At 38.1% G+C, this 23,797-nt stretch overlaps 1 protein-coding gene across 1 annotated transcript in view; it reads right to left on the bottom strand.

Annotated features, from left to right (window-relative positions):
• Window positions 1-23,797, bottom strand: part of LOC311077782 (hemicentin-1-like) — a 147,466-nt gene that overhangs the window by 12,715 nt on the left and 110,954 nt on the right. Inside the window, exons 22-32 of the mRNA XM_084106397.1 lie at window positions 15,875-16,132; window positions 15,530-15,787; window positions 15,185-15,442; window positions 14,839-15,096; window positions 13,574-13,831; window positions 10,820-11,077; window positions 10,477-10,734; window positions 4,806-5,060; window positions 4,460-4,702; window positions 4,274-4,376; window positions 4,154-4,199 (exon numbers count right to left, since the gene is read on the bottom strand). Of these exons, the coding sequence (XP_083962523.1) occupies window positions 4,154-4,199; window positions 4,274-4,376; window positions 4,460-4,702; window positions 4,806-5,060; window positions 10,477-10,734; window positions 10,820-11,077; window positions 13,574-13,831; window positions 14,839-15,096; window positions 15,185-15,442; window positions 15,530-15,787; window positions 15,875-16,132 (2,453 nt within the window). The remainder of the gene's footprint in view (window positions 1-4,153; window positions 4,200-4,273; window positions 4,377-4,459; window positions 4,703-4,805; window positions 5,061-10,476; window positions 10,735-10,819; window positions 11,078-13,573; window positions 13,832-14,838; window positions 15,097-15,184; window positions 15,443-15,529; window positions 15,788-15,874; window positions 16,133-23,797) is intronic.

Here is a 23,797-nt window from a genome sequence, read left to right as displayed (position 1 = left end):
ATTATATATGTATAGAACAGTTCTTTCTGGTTCTCGAATTTCTTTGGCTGAGAGCCTTTTCCAGCCGTACGCTATTTGCGCAGTAACATCACTCTTAACTGCTTCACCGTTTGTATCACTCCGCTTGTGGTGACTGTCATGGTGGTAAATTAAATCCAACATATTTTTAATAAATAGTACTGTAGTTGTGTAATGAAATTAAGTTTTAAGAGTTTTTTTTTATTGTGTTTTATAATGGCTATTGTTGTTAATTTAAAAATTGTTGTTCAATAAATATTATTCTATACAAATAATATAATATGCATAATTTTATGGACATGAATGCTATATCAGATGCAGGTAATACACTTGTTTAGTCGATCTCTCTCATAATACCATAATACTGCACTCTACATAATACAAAAAGCATCAATGAAGCGACTCAACGCTACACTGTTATAGGTTTTTTTACAGTAAAATACTGGCAACACTGTTGCCAGCAATTTACTGTTAATTGTACAGTTCTTTACTGTAATCTACAGTATGTTACTGTAAAAATACCATGCACTAAATTAAAACTTGAGTTAACTAATTTCACTTGCAGAAAGCAACTGCTTTAAATTGACCAACTGTCATTTTAAATGTATTAATCCATAAGGCAGTGTAAGTGTCCGTGTTTGTGAAAAACATGTTCCAGTTACACAGAATTAAGTATTATGCTGCACACAGCCAAAAATGTGATGTCCACGTATGTGGACACGGGGTCTGAGGAGGTTGATTTGAATTCCCGTCTGCTGGTCATGATAATACGTGTATGAGGAAAAAAAAAATCCGACGCGACGTTGGGCCGTGGGCCGGGTTCGGGCAGATAATTCATGTTGATGTGTCGGGTTACATCGGGTCCAGGCTTTAAAAGCCACGGGCCGGGTTGGGTCGGGTTGTAATTTTCAGGCCCGTTGAGAACTCTAGCCAGCTTACAGTTTATTACTGTTAAAATACATTCTGTGGGTGTGACTTTTTATCTTACACTGTTAACCCTTTCAACCCCACAGGGAAATCCACACTACAAAGAGTAAAATTAACATTGAGACAGTGTTGCAGTGAGATAATTAAGGGAATAAGTAAGTGATTGTTGAGCATTAGTGATGAACACGTGACGTTAACAAGCAGATTCACTGAAGGAAAGAGGAACACAAGAACAGAAAATAGAGAAACACAAGAAATACAACTGACTTCCAGCCAGTACACATTATTACACTTATTGTTTAAGTGTAATACCAGTCTGACTTTATTTCTGTCACACATCTACAGAAGGTGTTATTGGGATTTAGTTTCATTTGTTTAATTGTTTAATTGAAAATGTTTGGTTTGAAGTTACCATTATAGAGATCAGTGTTTGCTTTAGTTGGGTTCTGGACTCTTCACTTTTCAACATCAGGTTTTTTTTTTTTTTTTTGGCTTGAACTGTTGTATATGTACTGGTGTATGCAGTTTGTTAAATTGATTATGATGATAAAAATCATCCTATAGCCTGTTCATTTACTAATCTCATTCAGAGTTTAATTCTGTATCAAAAGTGTTACATTACCACCTCTGTGAAACTGCAGCCATCAATTACAATGACAGCTAAAAAAAAAAAATATTAAAACATCATGCACAACCAAAGAAATAGAGCTAGACCAGGGATGGGCAACTTTGGTCCTGGAGGGCCACTGTCCTACAGAGTTTAGCTCCAACCCTGAAAAAATCATCTGCCTGTAATTTTCTAGTAATCCTGAGGACCTTGATTAGCTTGTTCAGGTGTGTTTGATTAGGGTTGAAGCTAAACTCTGTAGGACAGTGGCCCTCCAGGACCGAAGTTGCCCATCCCTGAGCTAGACTGTCAATGGTGGCAATTTATTTGTTTTATTCATGCAGGAGTGCATGCTGGGAGTTTTATACTATCCAGTAACCCAGCATGTATTGCAACATTAAACTTTTGATTGTCACCATTGTTGAGATTCATGTGCTGATTGTTGATGTCTGTCTGTGTCTAAATCAAGCAGGAGTTTGAAGTGTATTAATGCACTATATTATTTCAATATCTTTCATAATAAATGTTAACTGAAATATTGCTGGATTTTATGTTGTAGATTCACAGATATATGATTAACAAATATATCAAAGCTTATACACAGGAAGAGATCAGACGTGTCCAGGATGATCACTGCATCATCACAACAGCCAAAAACACCTGGGGTCTCATTTATAAAACTGTGCGTAGGAACCTTACTAAAAGTGTACGTGCGCCCGAAAGACAAAAATGGCGTAAGCAAAAAAATATTCAGACTTATAAAACCGTTCGTACGCCAGAACCTGCGCAGAAAGCAGGTGATGGTGATTTACTACTAATCAAGGAACCGGCTTTACTGACGAGATGCGCATAACAATATCGCGATTTAAATCGCCCAGCCCTATATCAGAAGTGATATATCGTGATGATATAAATAGTGATAGAATGTTTATATCTTTTATTTTTTTTTAAACTGTTATTTGCGTCAGTTTCACTAAACGGCCCAACGCGCTCACATTTAGGAAGGGATGGATATTTGCTTCAAGTGACAGGCTTGGTGAGTGAAATTATATTTGTATTATCTTTTTGTATATGTTTAATTTTCTTTAGATTTTCTGTCTAATAGTGACCAAAAAGACACTTAACTCCAGCTCACATCGGTGTCGCCAAACTGCTCCATCTCCAAAACGTTTGTACGCATGGGTCAGAGTTTGCGTGCAGGTGCGCAAATTTTCCCATCAAGTTTGTTTTTATAAATCACAACTTATACGTCGGAAGTGGCGTACGCACAAAACGGGGCTGAAAATGTGCATACGCCACTTCCGACGCATAAATTATAAATGAGACCCCTGATCATCTTCCTCTTGAATTTTTCTTGCCCATAACAAATGTGTTTCATAAACTCACTGTTAAAACAACCAGAGAGAAATTTATAGTAAAAAGTCAAGAGCCCAACTAAAGCAAATACTGATCTACATGGTGACTAACTTTATTATATTCAATAAAACATCAACAACTAAATAACTGTTAATTCACAACAAGAACTTTTGTACATGTATGAAAGAAATAATCGTAAACTGGTTTGTAAACTGGTTTCACACTCAGTGTTGCTGGAAGTCAGTTGTAGTTCTTGTGTTTCTCTTTTTTCTGTTCTTGTTTCTCTGTCCTTCAGTGATTCTGCTTATCAGGTGTTCATCAGTGTCTCAATTCACTCACTTCTTTTCATTCAAGTGGACTATATTAGTGAACTAATGTAGGGAATAGTGAATGAGGGTATAGGGTGTGATTGGGAAAACAGTCTCTGAGTGTCGATTTTGAGCGCTGTTGATTACAGCATATTCCTGTAGGCTATTTTTCTTTCTACGGTATATTACTGTTTTAATGGAAAATGGTATGATACTGTCTGAATTAGGCCTTTTTTTACAGCAAGGGTTAACAGTGTGTTCTAAAGTGATGTTTTATAATTAGTAACGGAGGCTTGGCCTCAACTGTCAAACTGTCAAATTGAGATTTGAATCTGTGGCGGAAGGAAGTAGTTCTGCAGAAAAGAGGGTTTTTAAAGCTACACTGTGTAATTTTTCAAGTTGATTCTTACCAAAAATCAATTTGTTCTTTCAAAATTGTATGTGCTCATTCATGTGTAATTACTTCCACCAACTAATCAAGTATTCTTGTAAGCATACAAATTTTTATGACTGATGCGACTTATACTCCGGAGCGACTTATAGTCCGGAAAATACGGTACCTGGAAATTCAAGCTTTGCCTTTCGCGCTTTTACTCAGTGGCACCGTGACGAATGTGAGGGGGAGATTACTCATAATACGGCCACTGTAGGAGTTAAAACGCCCTCGGAATGGGAGGGGCTAGAAAGTAAAATCACAATCACTAGCCCTGCGAGTTGGTTGTATATCCGCACGCTGTGATTATCTAGGGCCGAATCACAGCCGTGCTGATATACAGCAATATTGCACTACTACTTGTGTGATATTGCTCATATATATTTAGAATCAACTCATTTGTTGTTCCTGCATGCAGATCATGAAGACACATGATTATACAGATAACGGCTGAGCGATTTATGTTCTGCTTCAGTAAAGTCATGTTGTGTTTGGATCAATTACCAGTTCCTCTGTGAGATCTTCAGATTTAACACTCCTTCGTTTCTTTCTGTAATAATGACAGAAATTAACAGCATATGGATGACTATATTTGAAATGATCAAAGTTGTTTGTGGATCTCACATTATAAACAGGATGACAATGATAATGATGATGACGAGGATGAATATTGCTCCACATTCCACTGTGATCCCAAATACTTCATGCCAACTGGATCTAGGATGCACTGAAAGAGTGAAACATTATCAGTTAAGATTAACAGTCCAGACTGAAGAAAGATATACAAGTTTGCTCTTACAAAAGCTTCACCTGTGACAGTTACAGCGTCTGATCTCTGAGATCCATGTTGATTGTGAGCCTGACAGTAGAAGCGTCCACTCTGTAGTGCACTGAAACTCTGTCCAGATCCAACAGCTGAGGTTTCATTCTCCTTAAACCAGCTGAAGTTCAGAGCAGGAGGGTTTGAGTCACTGATGCAGTTCAGAGTCACTGAATCTCCCTCCACTATTACACCAGATCCACTCATCAACACTGAGACATTCCTGGGAGGGTCTAAAACAGAGACATATTGATATCATTAACAATCATATTAAACTTGACATCACAGATGTGTTGAGGATTTAATGTCACAGTTACTGAACCATCATTAACTCACACATGATGTTTAAAGTCACATTATCAGAGTATTTCTCTCCATGTTCATTGATGGACTTGCACTTGTATTCTCCACTGTCATCAGAGCTGATCTTTGAGATGCTGTAGATTCTTCCAGATCCTACAATCGTTCCTCCTTTAATCCAGCTGATTTCTGCAGGAGGGTTTGAGTCACTGATGCAGTTCAGAGTCACTGAATCTCCCACCACTATTACACCAGATGGACTGATGGACACTGAGACGCTCCTGGGTGAGTCTGAAAAGAACAAAAGAAAACTCTATACTCATGGCATTTGTTATGCCAGTTCCAGTTTGGATCCAGCCTCTTATAAAGACTTCAGAAGACTTCAACAACAGAGATAGCGCCAACTCCTGAGAGGACTAAATCAACATGCACCAAGGTTAATTTTTTCTATGTATCCATTTGTTAACATGTATTCATTGCCTCAACAAGCTCATAGTTTCTGCCATAAATTAATACATTGTTACCTCTGTAATTTGTACACAGCAAAATCTCCAGAGTTAAATTTACTCTGCCCAGAATACATATAGTCCCACTCTAAAGAGTGTTAAAGTAACACTGAATAATGGTATACGTTTACATGACAACGATTTGCTTAAAACAGAGACATTTTTCCGCTGTATTCTGCTGCCAGGCCATTAGATGGCAATGAAACACTATGACATCATCGTCTTCAGAGATTTGCTTTTTTGTTCTTTACACAGAGACCGTTTTCAAAAAGTGCACTTTGAAACCTGTTTTCAAAAGTTTGCGTTTTTCAGGAACCCAAAACGCTGTTGTCGTGAAAATGAATGCCAAAAAAAGTTGAGAACGGTGTCATGTTAAAAGGCCCCTAAGAGTTAAAGTTAATGAGATAATGAAGTGATTAATTAAGTGATGATTGAGCATTAGTGATGAACACCTGCTGTTAACAAGCAGAATCACTGAAGGAAAGAGAAACACAAGAACTACAACTGACTTCAGACACAGGCTTAGATGAAATGCACTGGAGATAAAAGAAGACATTACATCATTGAAGATCTCAGCAGAGGAGGATTAAACAACTCCACAAACAGCATTACCAGCTTCACTTATTACTAACCAGACTGACTTTATTTCTGTCAGACGTCTACAGAAGTTCTTATTGAGAATTAACAGAAGGCTGCGTTTACACTTGGCATGGACATGCGATCACCGAGATCAATCAAGCAGATCGGATCATAAGCCAATCAGGACACAGTGCGTTTACACCTGTCCACATAAAGTGGCATCTGTATCTGGATAACAGATCGGATCTTGCATTCCTGTGAAAAAAATAAATAAATAAAAAATAAGTATGGCTCCGGTATAAAGTCGACCTGAAGTGGTGGGTTTTCTTTTAAAATCAGTTTTCAGTTGGGGTACATTTTACAAATCTCGCAAGTTGAGGAGGATGAAGAGGCTGCAAGTACTAATAAAGTGGACAGATGCCGTAATGGAAACGGTAAAGGGAAACGTATCCAAGAACGTTGCCAGCTGTGGTGGGAAAAATGCGTGTTCTTTACAGAAAATTAATGGTTCTGCAACTTTTAGGGTGCGAAAGCAAACATTTCAGTATATTTGCGATGTACTTCGCACTCGACTATATCGCGAAACCACACAGCTATATGCAGCAATTCCTGGAGAGAGGAGGGGGAATAATGACAGTGGGAGGGGTTTTGTGTGACGTCCACCAGTGAATGCAGACACAATGGCTGGATTGCGTTTACATTACACTGAGATCCAATCACAATGCCTCCTAAACTACCTGCAAACCTGGACATGCTGATCGGATAACATTCCGATCAGAAGTGCGTTTACACTTGTCTTTTCAATGTGTATGTTAATTTAACTCTGGATATTTTGTTGTGTAAATGTACATTTCTGAAATGCATTTCTTGGACACAGTCAACTCTGATAACAGATCGCTCTAACTTGTAATGTAGACACATGCATTTTCTGTAAAGCTGCATTTGAAATCTGTTATACAAATAAATGTGAATTAAATTGAATTCATTTGTTGATCACAGTTCCCACATAGCAACATTGTGTCGGCCCAGATCCGGCCCACATCTGGCACATGTGGAAAGATGATCTGGCCCACATGCAGCGTGGAATGACGGCCCTTGGGTGGGCCACTCCTGTTTGCCCGATCTGGGCCACAAGTAGGCCATAGCAATGCCACATGTCAGCCAAGAGCAAAGAAATAAACCAGAACTGGACCTTATCTGAGCCACAAAATCTGTGTATATGAAATATGGAGTCATCTCAGCCTTAATAAGCCTGTTAACAAGCAGAATCACTGAAGGAAAGAAGAGAACAGAAAAAGAGACGAGCAGAAACACAAGAACTACAACTGACTTCAGCCACAGTCTAAGATGAAATCAACTGAAGAGAAAAGAAGACATTAAATCTGTGAAGATCTCAGCAGAGGAGGATTTAACAACTCCACAAACAGCATTACCAGCTTCACTTATTACTAACCAGACTGACTTTATTTCTGTCAGACGTCTACAAAAGTTTGTATTGAGAATTAACAGAGGTTTAACTCTGTGTTTCATTTGAAGTCACTATAACAGTGATTAGTGTTCCCAGTAGTTGGGCTCTTAAAGGTAGGGTAGGTTGGATTTTTATAAAAAACTTTTTTTAAAATTTGTTTAAACTGTCTTTATATACCAATACATAATTAAAATGTAAGTGCTCTGAAAGAGAGAGTATAAAAATCGAGTGTCTGTAGACCTCTCACGACTGTTTTAAACCCAGCTCATTATTTCCATTCACTCCACCCCCTCCCTTCTGGGCTCCTTCCAAAGCCATGCCCCCAAAACACATGAACGCGCGAAGCCAAATGCTCAGGCTCAGGAAGACGCATTTATTTACTTACTTATTTATTTACCTGAGACGAGTGGAGAGGAAGGAGCGCAGTGCATGCAGTGACATCATGTCAGAATCACATGTAATAAAACACCTAACTTTATCACTATAAATATAAACAAATAAGACTTTTAGTACTCACTATCAAGCTAGCATATCAATACTGGTAAAGTTTAAAATATATTTTGTTTGATTCGGTAATGAGCTATATTTAGGCTATAGGTAACAAGCTATATTTATAAGGCAAAGCTAAAAACAGGTTGCATTGATACATGTTTTTCAATTACCATCAGTTACACTGTGCTGAAGGTGAATTTCGTGTAAGATTCATAACATATAAGGTGTTTTGCATGTAAGAGTTTCCATGATGAAAACATTGTTGACTGACTCTAATGAGGACTAACGTTACACTCCAGAGACAAGTACCGCATCGTCGGTTCGAGGACAGGTCCGGGGTCGAGGGCGAAGCAGAGGAGGTCGTTCAAGAGTGCGGGCGACCAGGGTCCGAGGAAGTAGTTTTTGCCTTGTTTGCCTTCGCTGACTGCATATGCAGGTGCTTTGAATTTTGAATGCTCTTTCTCTGCCTTAATTTTACTCTTCGTAGGTTCCGCGCCTCTCTTGCACTCCCCTCAAATCAAACGGGTGCGCGCGCATATGGGCAGATCTAGCAACAGGGGTGGTAGCCATGGTTGCAAGAGTGAGTGACAGTCGCCCAAACCAATCAATTGTTTCGTCCCGAATGGAAATAATGAGCTGTGTTTATTGCAGATTAAAAGGTCTACAGTCACTCAATTTTTATACTCTCTTTTTCAAAGCACTTACATTTTAATTATGTATTGGTATATAAAGACAGTTTAAACAAATTTGAAAAAAAGTTTTTTATAAAGAACCAACATTTAACTCTTATTATTTTTGTCTTTTTTGGCCGCTGTGACAGTGTGTTTGTTGAACACATTTCCAGTAGCAAAGAAAGCTAAAGTGAAACGTGATCAGGTGATGATGGTTACCTGTTGATGGTTTAATAATCATCATGATATAATCATATCTGATATCATTTGAATCTAAAAACTGTGTTGTAACAATAATATATTAACATCACAAACCCTGTGTTACTGCAGCATGAGATTCAGCAATATAATAAAAATCAGTTAGAAGACTGTGATGTACAACTTGTGATGTAAAAATATTAATGGAACAACACAATTGTTAGAATCAATATACATCAGTGAATCAGTCTATATCATGATGATTATTAAACCATCAACAGGTAACCATCATCACCTGATCTCATTTCACTTTAGCTTTATTTGCTACTGGAAATGTGTTTCAGAAACACACTGTCACAGCAGGTGATCTTCACAGATTTAAAGGGGTCACATAATGGTACATGCACTTTTACAAGTTGATTGTACTGAAATGTGTGTTGGCTGTGCCTGTACACAACCATCATAAAATGATAAAAATCCATCCAGTGTTTTTTTAAAAAAATCTCCTTATATGTTTGACCCTCTCTGAAATCAAGCCGTTCGATTTTGTGACGTCACAAAATCGACGCCCCTCCCACGATTGGTGATTGACAGCAGCATTTCAACACAGACCCGCCCTCCTGAGCGAGCTGTCTGTCATCATAGTCCGCACGTCATTGTTGATAACCTTTACTGGAGCGCTGTCTATGAGCAGAATGGCATCTAAGCGATTGTGATGTTCTGTTCTTCGGTGTAATAAGGAACACAGCAGTCATTTTGATGTTCCTAAATCCGAACCGTTGAAGACGCAGTGGCTGAGTTTTGTTTTTGAAGGGATATGCCCAAAGGATTGATGCGGGGATTCCCTCACGGGGATTCCCCACGATCAACGTCCATGCTTTCATGTTTGCCGAATCATTTCACACCAGACAGCTTTACAAACGAGAAAAAACGGATCGGTACCAACGTGTTCCTGCTGAACCTCCAGAAGAAGTGAGTGTAATGTTTTATTAACCTTTATATTAATATTTATATTAATCTTTGCAAATTTGCAAACCTTGCTGCATGCTTCACAATGAATGCGTCTAAGGTTTACACTCAGGGTACATTACAGCATGTTTTCTATGTACGACGTTCTCAATATAATTCATAATCCCACGTTTATAATGAACAACGCGTTATTGTGTTATTTCAAACGGTGTATGCACAGAACAGAGGGGCGGGGTGAGCAAAGCTCATTATCATTTAAAAACGCATGCACTTAAACGGCGTGCTGAAAACAGAGCTGTTTTTGACCAGGTAAAATGAGTGTTTTCATACAATACTAATGAGAATTTTTAATTAAAGTATATTACAAACTTTTAATTTAGACCCTAAAGAATCATATTAGCTTGTACAAAAATGGCATTATAGGACCCCTTTAATGTCTTCTTTTCTCTTCAGTTGATTTCATCTTAGTCTGTGGCTGAAGTTGTAATTCTTGTGTTTCTGCTCATGTCTTTTTTCTGTTCTCTTCTTTCCTTAAGTGATTATTTTTGTTAACAGGCTTATTAAGGCTGAGATGACTTCATATTTAATAAACACAGATTTTGTGGCTCAGATAAAGTCTAGTTGTGGTTTATTTATTTGCTTTTGGCTGAGATGTGGCATTGCTATGGCCTGCTTGTGGCCCATATCTGGCAAACAGGAGCGCCCAAGTGTTGTCATTCCATGATGCATGTGGGCCAGACCATCTTTCCACATGTGCCAGATGTGGGCCGGATATGGGCCAACACAATGTTGCTATGTGGGTTGCTAAACCACCATTAACTCACACATGATGTTTAAATTCACATTATCAGAGTATCTCTCCCCATGTTCATTGATGGACTTGCACTTGTATTCTCCACTGTCATCAGAGCTGATATTTGAGATGCTGAAGATTCTTCCAGACCCTACAATCATTCCTCCTTTAAACCAGCTGATGTTTAGAGCAGGAGGGTTTGAGTCACTGATGCAGTTCAGAGACACTGAATCTCCCTCCACTATTTCACCAGATACACTTTTTAATGCTGTGATGTTCCTCGGAGGATCTGTAAAGACAAAAAAAGTGTAAAATGAAATGTGGTGAGACAAATGATTGCACCAATAATCTTCCAGAAATAAAGGCAGACTTACACATGATATTCACATTTACAGCAGCAGAAGTCTGAGATCCATGTTTATTTCTAGCAGAGCAATGATAGTCTCCGCTGGACTCAGACTTAATATTAGTGATGCTGTAGGTTTCACCAGATTGCAAAATCTTCCTTTTTCCTTTAAACCAGCTGATTTCTGCAGGAGGGTTTGAGTCACTGATGCAGTTCAGAGTCACTGAATCTCCCTCCACTATTACACCAGATGGACTGATGGACACTGAGACGCTCCTGGGTGAGTCTGAAAAGGACAAATTAAACTTTATACTCATGTTTTGCGTTTGTTAGTACTCAAATTTGTTTGATCACAGAAACCTGGCAAAATTCCCAGAGCTAAATTAAATATGCTCAGAGCACTCTACTGAGTGGTAAAGTAACAATGAAGCAGTGTTAAAGTTAATTAGATAATTAAATGATTAATTGAGTTATGATTGACCATAGTGGTGACACTTGATGATAATGAGCATAATCACAGTAAGTAAAGAGGACAAAACAGAAAAAAGAGAAACAAAAGAACCAGAACTGACTTCAATCACAGCCTTTGATGAAATTAAATTATGTTTTATTAACAAGATTCGGGAGGAGCACGTCCAGATAATTAACACAAGTGGAGAGCACTCAGCAATCAATGATAAGAGGTGTATATATACTCAGCAGTCTCACCTCATTCCATTGACAGTTTTGCAGCATCCCTCCACCACCCCTTCTCCACGCTTCTAGTCCTAAACACTTACATACGGGGGGAGTACTCTGGGTTCGGGCCGAACTCCGAGCTCTGAGCCCTCCCTCCGGACAGCACGCCAAATACGCATTAAACTTTACCCCTTCAAATTATATGTAAGTGTGAACTTGTGAACTGAAGATAAAGACATTAACGGCCAACTGAAGTGACTTAGAATTCACAGCTTTGTATGATGCATTGACTTAGGGGATGTTTACACGACACCGTTTTCAACTAAAAACGTAAAACCTTATAGCCGTTTTGGCCATTCATTTACACAACAACGGCATTTTAGGTGCCTGAAAACACAAACTTTTGAAAACGGATTACACAATGCAAGATTTTGTAAACAGCAAAAACGTGAATCTCTGAAGAGGATGACGTCATGCACATGCGTAATATGTTCAGTCTGTAGTGTTTCATTGCCATCTAATGGCCTGGCAGCAGAATACAGCGCTTTTTGTCTTTTTTGCGGATCCGTGTGAATGGGGACTGTTTTGACAATGGTGTCGTCTGTACTCGGGAAAACTCAAAGGAAAAGCGTCTCAGTTTTAAGCATATCGTGTAAATGTACCCTTTATTTCCATTGAAACAGGAAGCTAAGGTGGGACATTTTCAATGGCTACTCCAAGTTTTCAAATATCCAATTTTTGTTTATGGTGAGATTAGTGAATCATTTTACCTTATGATGATAAAAACTATTTCATCTGATCATCTTTGTTTCTGGCTTCCTTTTTTAAAGAACACGTAAAAAGTCAAGTCAAACTGCCCAACTGAAGTAAACACTGATCACCATAATGGCGACTAGGTATTTTCAATAAAACATCATCATCTAAACCTCTTTTAATTCTCAAAAAAAAACAAAAAAAAAACTTTCAAGGCATCTGACAGAAATAAAGTTTATCTGGTTAGTAATAAGTGAAGCTGGTAATGTTGTTTGTGGAGTTGTTTAATCCTCCTCTGCTAAGATGTTCAGAGATTTATTGTCTTCTTTAATCTTCTGTTGATTTCCTCTAATGCTGTGGCTAGAAGTCAGTTGTAGTTCTTGGGCCCTATTTTATCGATCTGAAACGCAAGTATCAAACGCGAAACGCAAGCAACTTTGTGGGCGGAACTTGGACTCTGTTGCTATTATACCGGCGGGATAAATGACTCTTGTGCCCGACTCAAATCTAAAATGGGTTGGTCTGAAGTAGCTACATTACTCATAGGTGTGGTTTGGGCGCAACGTGAAATAAACCAATCAGAGCGTCATCTCACATTCCCTTTAAGAGCAAGCGCGCTTGTTCCATGGCAGTTTTTATAATGGCAGATTGGCCACGTTCCGACGTTCTCGTCAAGACCCTAAAAGACAGAGAAGTGAGATTGGGGATGGAGAAACCCACCCAAATTAGCTTTGGTTAAACAGGCATATACTAATTTGGGTAAATGTGTAAGCTAGATTTATGCCTATTTCTTTCACATCTTCATGGACACCACAATGATTTCCCTCATGTGCTAATATTTTTCCTTGTAATTATGTATGGTTTGCAAAAATGGGAACTGCTGTGTTTGTGTACATGAGAAAAGCAAAGTGTATGCACGTTGTGCACACGCTACATTATGGCCAAGCATTTGCCCTTAAAATACCATCTGAATAACACGCCACTGACTTTAGACTAGGTTTTATCTTGTCAGTGGCGGAACTGTTATCTGTTCTTTTATTGTTACCCCCCCCTCCTCCCCCTCCCCTCCCCTCCCCTCCCCTCCCCTCCCCTGTGCGTCGGGTGCAAAATAGGAATGATACATGCGTCTGTGTATAGTCAATTGCGCTGGGTGCAAGATAGGGCCCTTAGTGTTTCTCTTTTTCCTTCTGATTGTTAACAGCAGGTGTTCATCATTCATGCTCATCATCCCTTAATTAATCACCTAATTATCTCATTAACTTTAACACTGCTTCCACTTTACCATATGTGTTATGACTAATGTTGATTATACAATGGGGATTTTGTAGTGCACTGAACCATCATTACTCACAAAATACGGTTAAAGTCACATTATCAGAGTATTTCTCTCCATGTTCATTGATGGACTTGCACTTGTATTCTCCACTGTCATCAGAGCTGATCTTTGAGATGCTGAAGATTCTTCCAGATTCAACAAATGTTCCTCCTTTAAACCATGTAACGTTCAGAGCAGGAGGGTTTGAGTCACTGATGCAGCTCAGAGTCACTGAATCTCCCTCCACTATTACACCAGATGGACTGATAGATGCTGAGACGCTCCTGGGAGGATCTAATAAGAATCACGAAACATAAATGTTACAAGGATCATAAAAAAAAAATTGTGCAACTAATTATTGATGAAAAACATTAAAGGTCCCATGACATGAAATTTTCACTTTCTGAGGTTTTTTAACATTAATATGAGTTCCCCTAGCCTGTATATGGTCCCCAAGTTTCTAGAAATTTCAATCGGTGTAAATCGAGCTTTTGCTATCTTTCTCTGCCTTTGAGAAAATGGAGGCTCATACGCGCTGATCTTGAATCTCCTCTTTATGACGTCATAAGGAGGAAATGTTACCTCCCCTGTCTCTGCTTTGCCCACACTGTAACGCGAGTGTTGTACACTTCTTTGTTATTTGGATAACCGTTTTCCTGTTGGTTATATGGCGCGCGCGATATCCGCATTTCAAGATCGCAGAGCTTGATGTAATTGTAATAAGATAAATACAGACGTTACAGATCTCTCATGAAAAGGCAACAGTAGGTTAGCGTTAGCTACATGATAATAACTGTAAACCATCCGAATAAAGTACCGTATCCAGACATAATATTTTAAACTAACCATTCGGAAACGTCCTGCTGGAGCCGCTGAGTTGCAACTTCTTCATCCGTTGCTTCTCCATCCGGATCAGATTCTGGGTCAAACTGAAATGCTTGAAAGACTGCGTGTCTTCGTGCCATTGCTATATCCAACGTAAACATGCACGCCATGGTACCGTTGCACAAGATGGTCAAGGCCACGCCCACCCTCCACCTTGCGCCGCCTTTCTCTTCCTCATTATCATTTAAGGCCACAGACACCGAAACGGCCTGTCTGAAGGAAGCTCATTCTGGGACTGGCTTGTAGTGGCTATAATTCTGCACCGAGGCTGAATTTTTGGAAAGAGATTTCAGATACAGTACTAGGGACCACTAAGGCCTATATTAAAGCCTACAAAAAGTAGCATGTCATGGGACCTTTAATCATTAAACATGCTGGGATGTTCTACAGCATCTTGTATTTTATAATAAACTCACACATGACATTTAAAGTCACAGTATCAGAGTATTTCCCTCCATGTTTATTGATGGACTTGCACTTGTATTCTCCACTGTCATCAGAGCTGATCTTTGAGATGCTGAAGATTCTTCCAGATCCTACAATCATTCCTCCTTTAATCCAGCTGATGTTCAGAGCAGGAGGGTTTGAGTCACTGATGCAGTTCAGAGTCACTGAATCTCCCTCCACTATTACACCAGATGGACTGATGGACGCTGAGACGCTCCTGGGAGGATCTTTAAATACAAAAAAAAAAAGTGTAAAATGACATGCAGTGAGAAATTGTTGCACAAAGACCTGATTAAAAAATAAAGGCAGACTTACACATGATATTCACATTCACAGCAGCAGAAGTCTGAGATCCATATTTATTTCTAGCAGAGCAATGATAGTCTCCGCTGGCCTCAGACTTAATATTAGTGATGCTGTAGGTTTCACCAGATTGCAAAATCGTTCCTCCTTTAAACCAGCTGAAGTTCAGAGCAGGAGGGTTTGAGTCACTGATGCAGTTCAGAGTCACTGAATCTCCCTCCATTATTTCACCAGATGGATTGATGGACACTGAGACGTTCCTGGGTGAGTCTGAAAAGGACAAAAGAAAACTCTGTACTCATGTTTTGCATTTGGTAATGAACAAATATGTTGATTACTGAACTATTAATAACTCACACATGACGTTTAAAGTCACAGCATCAGAGTTTTTCCCTCCATGTTCATTGCTGGACTTGCACTTGTATTCTCCACTGTCATCAGAGCTGATCTTTGAGATGCTGTAGAATCTTCCAGATCCTACAATCGTTCCTCCTTTAATCCAGCTGATGTTCAGAGCAGGAGGGTTTGAGTCACTGATGCAGTTCAGAGTCACTGAATCTCCCTCCACTATTACACCAGATGGTCTGATGGACGCTGAGACGCTCCTGGGAGGATCTTTAAATACAAAAAAAAAAGTGTAAAATGACATGCAGTGAGAAATTATTGCACAAAGAACTGATTAAAAAATAAAGGCAGACTTACACATGATATTCACATTCACAGCAGCAGAAGTCTGAGATCCATATTTATTTCTAGCAGAGCAACGATAGTCTCCGCTGGACTCAGACTTAATATTAGTGATGCTGTAGGTTTCACCAGATTGCAAAATATTCCTTTTTCCTTTAAACCAGCTGATTTCTGCAGGAGGGTTTGAGTCACAGATGCAGTTCAGAGTCACTGAATCTCCCTCCATTATTACACCAGATGGACTGATGGACACTGAGACGTTCCTGGGTGAGTCTGAAAAGGACAAAATAAACTCTTTACTCATGTTTCGCGTTTGTTAGTCCACTAACTCAGATAGCAATTGTTGTCTGGCCCAGCTCCGGGTCACACAGCCAGTTTCTCTCGGCCCACATACAGCAAAGAATGACGGTCCTGGGATGGACCAGATCTGAACTACAGACATGAGCCACACATGAGCCATAACTGGCCCAAATCTCAGACAAATAATAACCCATAACCAACCCTGAACTGCCATCAGTAAACCAGATCAACATCAATCTTTAGAAAGACAAAAAAAATGTCTAGGGTGCTCAGGGAGTTCAATAAAAAAGAAAGTGTTTGAAGGTGCTATTTGGAGTTGGGAATTTAAATAAATGTAGGAAAGAGAAGATCCAAGGCACTCTTCAAAATTATTTAAAAAGCCTTTATTTAACTGGCTATATCATAGTAGAAAATTTTAAAGACATCGGGGAGAAAAAAGCAACCCACACGTAGCGGTACAAACAACCTTCTTCAGGATGTGCTTTCCAACCAAACAATTTCCTCTTTTATGTGTGCTAATTAGAAACACCTGTACGGTGTACATTTTAGGACATCCTCAGACATATGAAGACAAGGCATCATGCCTCAGACTAAAAGGCTTCACTCATTGGACAAAACGGCATCGCACCTCAGACTGAAAAGCTTCAGGTCTCAGGAAAAACAATGTCAGGTGTCAGGTCTCGTACAATTAGGCATCAGATGAAACAGCCTCAGACAAAAAGGCATCGGACGAAACAGACTCAGACTAAAAGGCATCGGACGAAACAGACTCAGACTAAAAGGCATCGGACGAAACAGACTCAGACTAAAAGGCATCGGACGAAACGGACTCAGACAAAAAGGCATCAGACATAAAGGCATCGGACAAAACAGACTCAGACTAAAAGGCATGGGCGAAAACGGACTCAGATGAAGTTTGGAGGTTCGCATTGCCCCGCCCCATATGACGTCACATGTACGCGGTTCATAGCTCGAAAGAACGCATTAACTCCACGATAGTTTGCCAACATACAAACTAGCTAGTTGAAATATGGCATCTAAGTTTTTAAATGTGCAAATAAAACTTGCGAAATGCATGTTCTCTTCTGTAAACAACTTAATTAGTGTAACATTTCATTAAAGCATATATATATATATATATATATATATATATATATATATATATATATATATATATATATATATATATATACACAGTACAGGCCAAAAGTTTGGAAACATATACAAAAAATATTTTTTTTTTAACAAAAAAAGTTTTTAACCCTATACAATATGGGATACATGCTAGGACAGAGAGAATGTTTTTGAAATAAGTTTTTTTCTGCTCATTAAGTCTGCATTTATTTGATCAAAAATACAGAAAAAAATTAATATTGTGATATATTATTTCAATTTAAAATAATTGGTTTTCAAAGCTGAATTTCTTCATTACTCCATTACGCCAGTCTATCACATGATCCTTTAGAAATCTAAAACGTACAAAGTAAAAACTCCAGTGATAAAAAGTTAATGAGATAATTAAGTGATGAATTGAGTGATGATTGATCATTATTGAAGACATCTGATGTTAACAAGCAGAATCACTGAAGGAGAAAATCACTATTTAAAGTCAGTGTTTGTTTTAGTTGGGCTCTTGACCCTTACATTTTTTACTTAAGATTTTGTTTGGCTGTTGTAAGGACACTCTTACACGTTATAACTGCCAGATGAACAAAGAGAAAAAGTGATCAGATTTTGTTGGTTATGTTTTGACATAATCATCACTTGACCTGAATCACAAAACTCATTTAGAGTCTAATCTCTGACTTAGATTTATATTGTTGATTACAGCATCACTGTGATTCTAAAAAATGAGATCCAGAATGTTCAATATAATCCGAAGTATTTCTTAAAAGTTGTTTTGATTTAAAAATAACTAAATAATAATAACAATTTTTAGGCACAAACAGACATCAAGATTGAGTGTACGAATCTCAACAATGGTGGCAAACGAAATAAATAAGACAATCCAGATCATAATTTATTCATACTGCAATGCATGATGGGAGCCATGAAAGGGTTTTGATTGGTGGCACCCAGAATGCACTGCAACATGCTTTATTATTGTCACCATTGTTGAGATTCACAGGCTGAATCTTGATGTCTGTGTGTCCAAATAAAACATTTTTTCAAAATCTTTTGAACAGAACTTTTAAGAAATATGTTTAATTCTATAGAAAATGCTACAAATCGTATGCTATAAAATAATTGGGCTGCTGTAATCAATAAGGCAAACCTAACTCTCTAAATCTTAGTCCTCTGTAAGTCACTTTGAATAAATGTGTCTGCTTAATGACTAAATGTAAATGAGTTTAGCGATTCAGGTCAATTGATGATTATGTCAAAACATAACCAACACCACCTGATCACCTTTTCTCTTTGTTCATCTGACTGATATAACTTGGTTACAACAGCCAGACAAAATCTAAAGTTAATAGTTTAAGGGTCAAGAGCCCAACTAAATCAAATACTGATCACCATAACGATGACTTAAAATTAGATTTTCTCCTTTGGTGATTCTGCTTGTTAACATCAGGTGTCTTCAATAATACTTAATCATTACACAATTAATAACTTAATTATCTCGTTAATTTTAACACTCTTCAGTGTTCATTTAACACTCATATTTTAACACTTTAACCCTTTGAGTGTGGATCAGATAAACTCCCAGGAGAGTTAATTTAAAACTGGAATTTTTGCTGTGTAGGATAACATTCTCTTAAAACATCCTCAAAATGTTACAGTTAAAACGTTATATCTTAGTTTACATTTAACCTAATAGAAACATTATTTGAAATGAGAAAACATCCTTAAAACATTCTTTGAACATTACATTCAAATGTTTTCCTTAAAACATTAACAAAACTTGTAGGAAATGTTAGCCAACGTTCTGAGAACGTTCCCTGCTAGCTGGGATATCACAAAAAAGGACTGAAGTCTATTTCTAGCTGGGATATCACAAAAAAGGACTGAAGTCTATTTCTTCATTCAACCCAGGGTTTACTGTGGCCTGTAGCTCATATATATAGAATGTTTCTGTCTGTAAAAGTAATTTTAATTGGTCACCACCCCTAATACTCTTTTTAATCGTTTCTAAACCCTCAACCATTAGGCCTTCTGAATTACTATTGTGCACATTTTGGAAGTGTTTTGCCATAGGGTAATCTAAATTAGCTTTTCTAATGACATGTTTATGCTCCGATACTCTGTCTTTGAGACGTCTCTTGGTCTGGCCTACATAAAAGCATCCACATTTGCATGATAACCTGTATACCACAAAAGTAGTATTGCAATTAATGAATGCTTTTATGTTGTACATCTTATGTGTCTTAAAATTACAGAATTATTTGCATTCTTTAATATTAGAACAATGATTACAAGACCTACATTTGTAAGTACCTTTTAACTGTCTGTGAAGCCAAGTAATCTGTTTTTTTGGCCAGAAGATGACTAGGTACTAGCCTATCTCGTAGTGTTGGAGCCCTCTTGAAACTAATTTTTGGAGATGCAGAAAAAACTTCTCTAAGAACAGGATCACTCTTGATAAGATTCCAATGTGAGTGTATAATCCTTTTTATGGGATTGGCCAAAGAGCTATCATTTTTTCTTCTTCTGGAATAGCTCTGATCTAGGAATAGACTGGGCTTTCTTGTAAGCATTAGGTACAATTTCTGTGTGATAGCCCCTTTCTAAAAATCGATTAGACTTGACTTTAGCTTGCACTTTATATTCATTATCGGTATCACAAATACGTCTAAGAAGTTGGAACTGGCCAAAAGGTATATTGTTTTTTAGCCAATTTGGATGGAAGCTATCTGCTTTTAAAGGGATACTCCACTTTGTTTGGAAATGGGCTCATTTTACAACTCCCCCAGAGTTAAACAGTTGAGCTTTACCGTTTTCGAATCCATTCAGCCGAACTCCGTGTCTGGCGGTACCACTTTTAGCATAGCTTAGCATAGATCATTGAATCGGACAAGACCATTAGCATCTCTCTCTAAAAAATGACCAAAGAGTTTCGATATTTTTCCTATTTAAAACTTGACTCTTCTGTTGTTACATCATGTACGAAGACCGATGGAAATGAAAAGTTGCGATTTTCTAGGCTGATATGGCTAGGAACTATACTCTCATTCCTTCGTAATAATCAAGAAACTTTGCTGCCGTACCATGGGTCCAGCAGGCGTAATGATATGACGCAGCGCCTGAAAATAGTCGACCCTAGTCTACCGAGCTGGGGACTATTTTTAGACTATTATCCCTTTAACATAGTGTTCCTATCTGTTGTTTTATGATACACAGTAGTATGGAGCTTCCCATCTTTACCAGTAGAAATGGTTATATCTAAAAAGTTAATAGCCATTTTGGAATGTTCCATGCACAATTGAATATTCCTATCATTATTATTGAAGTGATCATAAAATTGTAACAGTTCATCATAAGAACCACCCCATATCAAAAGAATATCATCAATGTACCTCCCCCACCATTTTATATTGTCACTGTATCTGTTTAAATAGACAAAATCCCTCTCCCATAAACCTAAAAAAGGTTAGCATAGTTAGGGGCAAAGCATGAACCCATCGCAGTGCCCCAAACCTGAATATATAGTATGTCTTGGAAAAGGAAAACGTTATTTTTAAGTGTCAATTCGGTGAGCTGAATGATGAATTCGGAGGGAGGCAAAGAGTGTGTGGGTCTATTCATCAGAAAATGTTGTAGAGTTTTTAGTCCATCATTATGAGCAATATTTGTGTAAAGAGATTCCACATCCAATGTGACTAGGAAGCAGTTGTCTGGAGCTCTCATGTCACTTAAGACCTTCAACACATGAGTAGTATCGTAACCGTTGGACGATATGATGGGCCTGCCTCGAGGAGATTCGAGAGACTTGTGGACCTTTGGGAGCATATAGAAGGTGGGTATTCTAGGATGTTGACATAGGAAGAAATCATGCTCCTGTTTTGAAATCCACCCAGTATCCTTCGCTGTGAGCAACAGATCTTTTCATTTATCTCTTGTGTTATCTACTGGATTGGACAGCAGCCGTTGATAGTAACACCAGTCTTTATATGATCCATCCACATAGGCAGTAAACCATACATTCACACCTATAGACAATGTAGTGTCTGTAATTCACACATCTTTGTATTGTGAGGGAAATCAGATCAGAGGGAAAGGCCTTCTGACTCAGTTGGGACTCGAACCAATGACCTTCTTGCTGTGAGGTGACAGTGTTTCTCACGGAGCCACTGCGATTAGATGGATCCCTATAGATGGATCCTATAAAGACTGGTATTGTTCTGGTTTACTGATGGCTGAGATTGGATACCACTGTTAAAAATTGTTCTGGGGCAGTTAAGGGCTGGTTATTTGGGCCACTTATGGCTCATTTGTGGTTCAGGGTTTCCATCCTTCCTGTAAAATATGGAATCATCCCATATTTACAGGTAACATGATTTGTCCTGTATCAAATCAATAAGGGACGTGATTTTCCCGTATTTTACAGGCCTAAACATATTTGAGTAAATACATACAAGGATTTTGCAGTGTGTTGAATACGAATGGCAAACATTAAGAAATCAATTTCATAATAAGTATTAGAGAAGCTCATATTCACATGATTGCATTTAAGCAGCTTTGTTTCCATAGTGACATGGTTTCGAGAACACGTGCTGTAAACCTGCACGGCTTTTTAAAAACATGTCAAGCTGAATGCAAGTGGCACTCCAGATAAAAGGCTGAACAGGAAAAAGGGTATAAGTGGGTCTGTCGAATAAATAATGATGAATGTAAGGCAAGAGAAGCATATCAGTTTCTCAGACTGTCTGACACAGAATGCTGTGATATACAAATGTGCTTCTAAAAGTTACAGCCTATATATATATTTTAATTTGGATAATCTTTCAATATAATATTACATAATTATCAAAGCTCCAGTTTTTTTTTTCCATTAGAATATAATTTTAACTCAGTGATTAGGCTCTAAATGAGTTCAGTGATTCAGGTCATATGATGATTATGACAAAACATAACCAACACCACCTGATCATATTTTTTCTTTGTTCATCTGGCTGTTATAACTCAGATACAGCAGCCAAACTAAGTCTAATGTTAATAATTTAAAGGGGTCATGGACTGGATTATTTTATTATTTTATAATGTTTCCTGGGGTGCCCTTATAATGTTAGTATGATTTTAATATTAAAAGTTGTCATAATTTATTAATAAAAGGCAGTTTTCCAAGCCTGATTTTAGCCTCTGATTTGAATGCTCTGTTTTTTAGGGGCGTGTCTGCTGTGAGACTTCAGTGTAAACGCCCACTGCTGTGATTGGCTGACATGTTTGCAGATGAAATATCTAGTATTACATGTGGAACTCTCCCTAAAACTTTTACTATGTTTTTACTATTACCGCTTTTGAGATTAAGGAATCGTGAACAGTATTGATCATAATGATCTATTCCCATCGCATAAAAGGTTGCAGTGATGAGCATTGAGAAGAGGACAGACAGTCTGTTGATCGCATATGAAAAGATCTTATCATTGCAATGAAATTTCGGCACTCTCACAAATGCTTTCACCAGAGTTGTAAAGTCCAGGGGTCAGAAAGTAAAAGTCCTGCCATATATTTATTTCACCCATGAACTCAGCAGCTGATTTCACTAATTAGTTCTCTCTCCTGGCTGAATTAGCAAATCCAGGTGATTGTAACAAAATATTGAGGAGGTCTTTTACTTTCTGAACCTGGACTTTACACCTCTGGCTTATGCCAAATAACAATGCAAACACATTGTAAATACAGTAAGAGCTTCGGTGTACTGTACATTGTAACAGCGTCATGATTTTGTGATGATTGATTTCAACGAGTTTTAGTAAGTGTCTGTGCTGTGTGATTGACAGTTTGGGCAATTGGAAAGGGGGCGTTCTTTGATCGTTTTCTTTATATAATTTAATCACAGTTTAAATACGATTATTTTCATCCTACTAAGAGAAACAACGTGAAGTTGATTGTTTAGTCACTGGCTTGATTTACTGATGCATAAACAGTATTGAACAATATTTTGAGAGATAAAGTTGAATAATTACATCAGAAATCACTGATCACAGATCAGGCATTAGAATAAACATGACTACTTAGATATTTGTGGCGTTGCTGGCAGATCCATATTGTAAAAGTCTGTTTGCAAAGCCTGCGTCAAAATTTGCCAAATAATCCACAGTAAAAATACACCGAATGCAAACAAATAATGCACTGCTGAGACATTCACATTGTTGAGGAAAAAAAACACTATCCTAGCATTAGGATCGTTTGGAAGGTAATGGTATTGATCCTGTATCGATCTTTTCTCGTTCTCATGTCACTGTCCACTAACACTCCAGTGGGCGGGGCCAAAGCTGCCATGTGACATCACAAGTCTCCACTTTTTAGATCCTGTCGTTTGCTGGCCTTGGTTTCAATAAAAGCAGTTTTTGGAATAACAAGAAAGTTTTGAGTTTTGAAACTTACAGGGTATTTTATAGTATACAAACTTTTAACTGAAAGGATCAAGGAACATTTGAATTCTCATTCTACGACCCCTTTAAGGGCCAACTAAAG

This window comes from Abramis brama (genome assembly GCF_963993115.1).
Source record: "Abramis brama genome assembly, chromosome: 2".
NCBI classification, from domain to species: Eukaryota; Metazoa; Chordata; class Actinopteri; order Cypriniformes; family Leuciscidae; genus Abramis; species Abramis brama.
The sequence above is the reverse complement of the archived record's forward strand: the minus strand, read 5'-3'. Positions and strand labels throughout refer to the sequence as shown.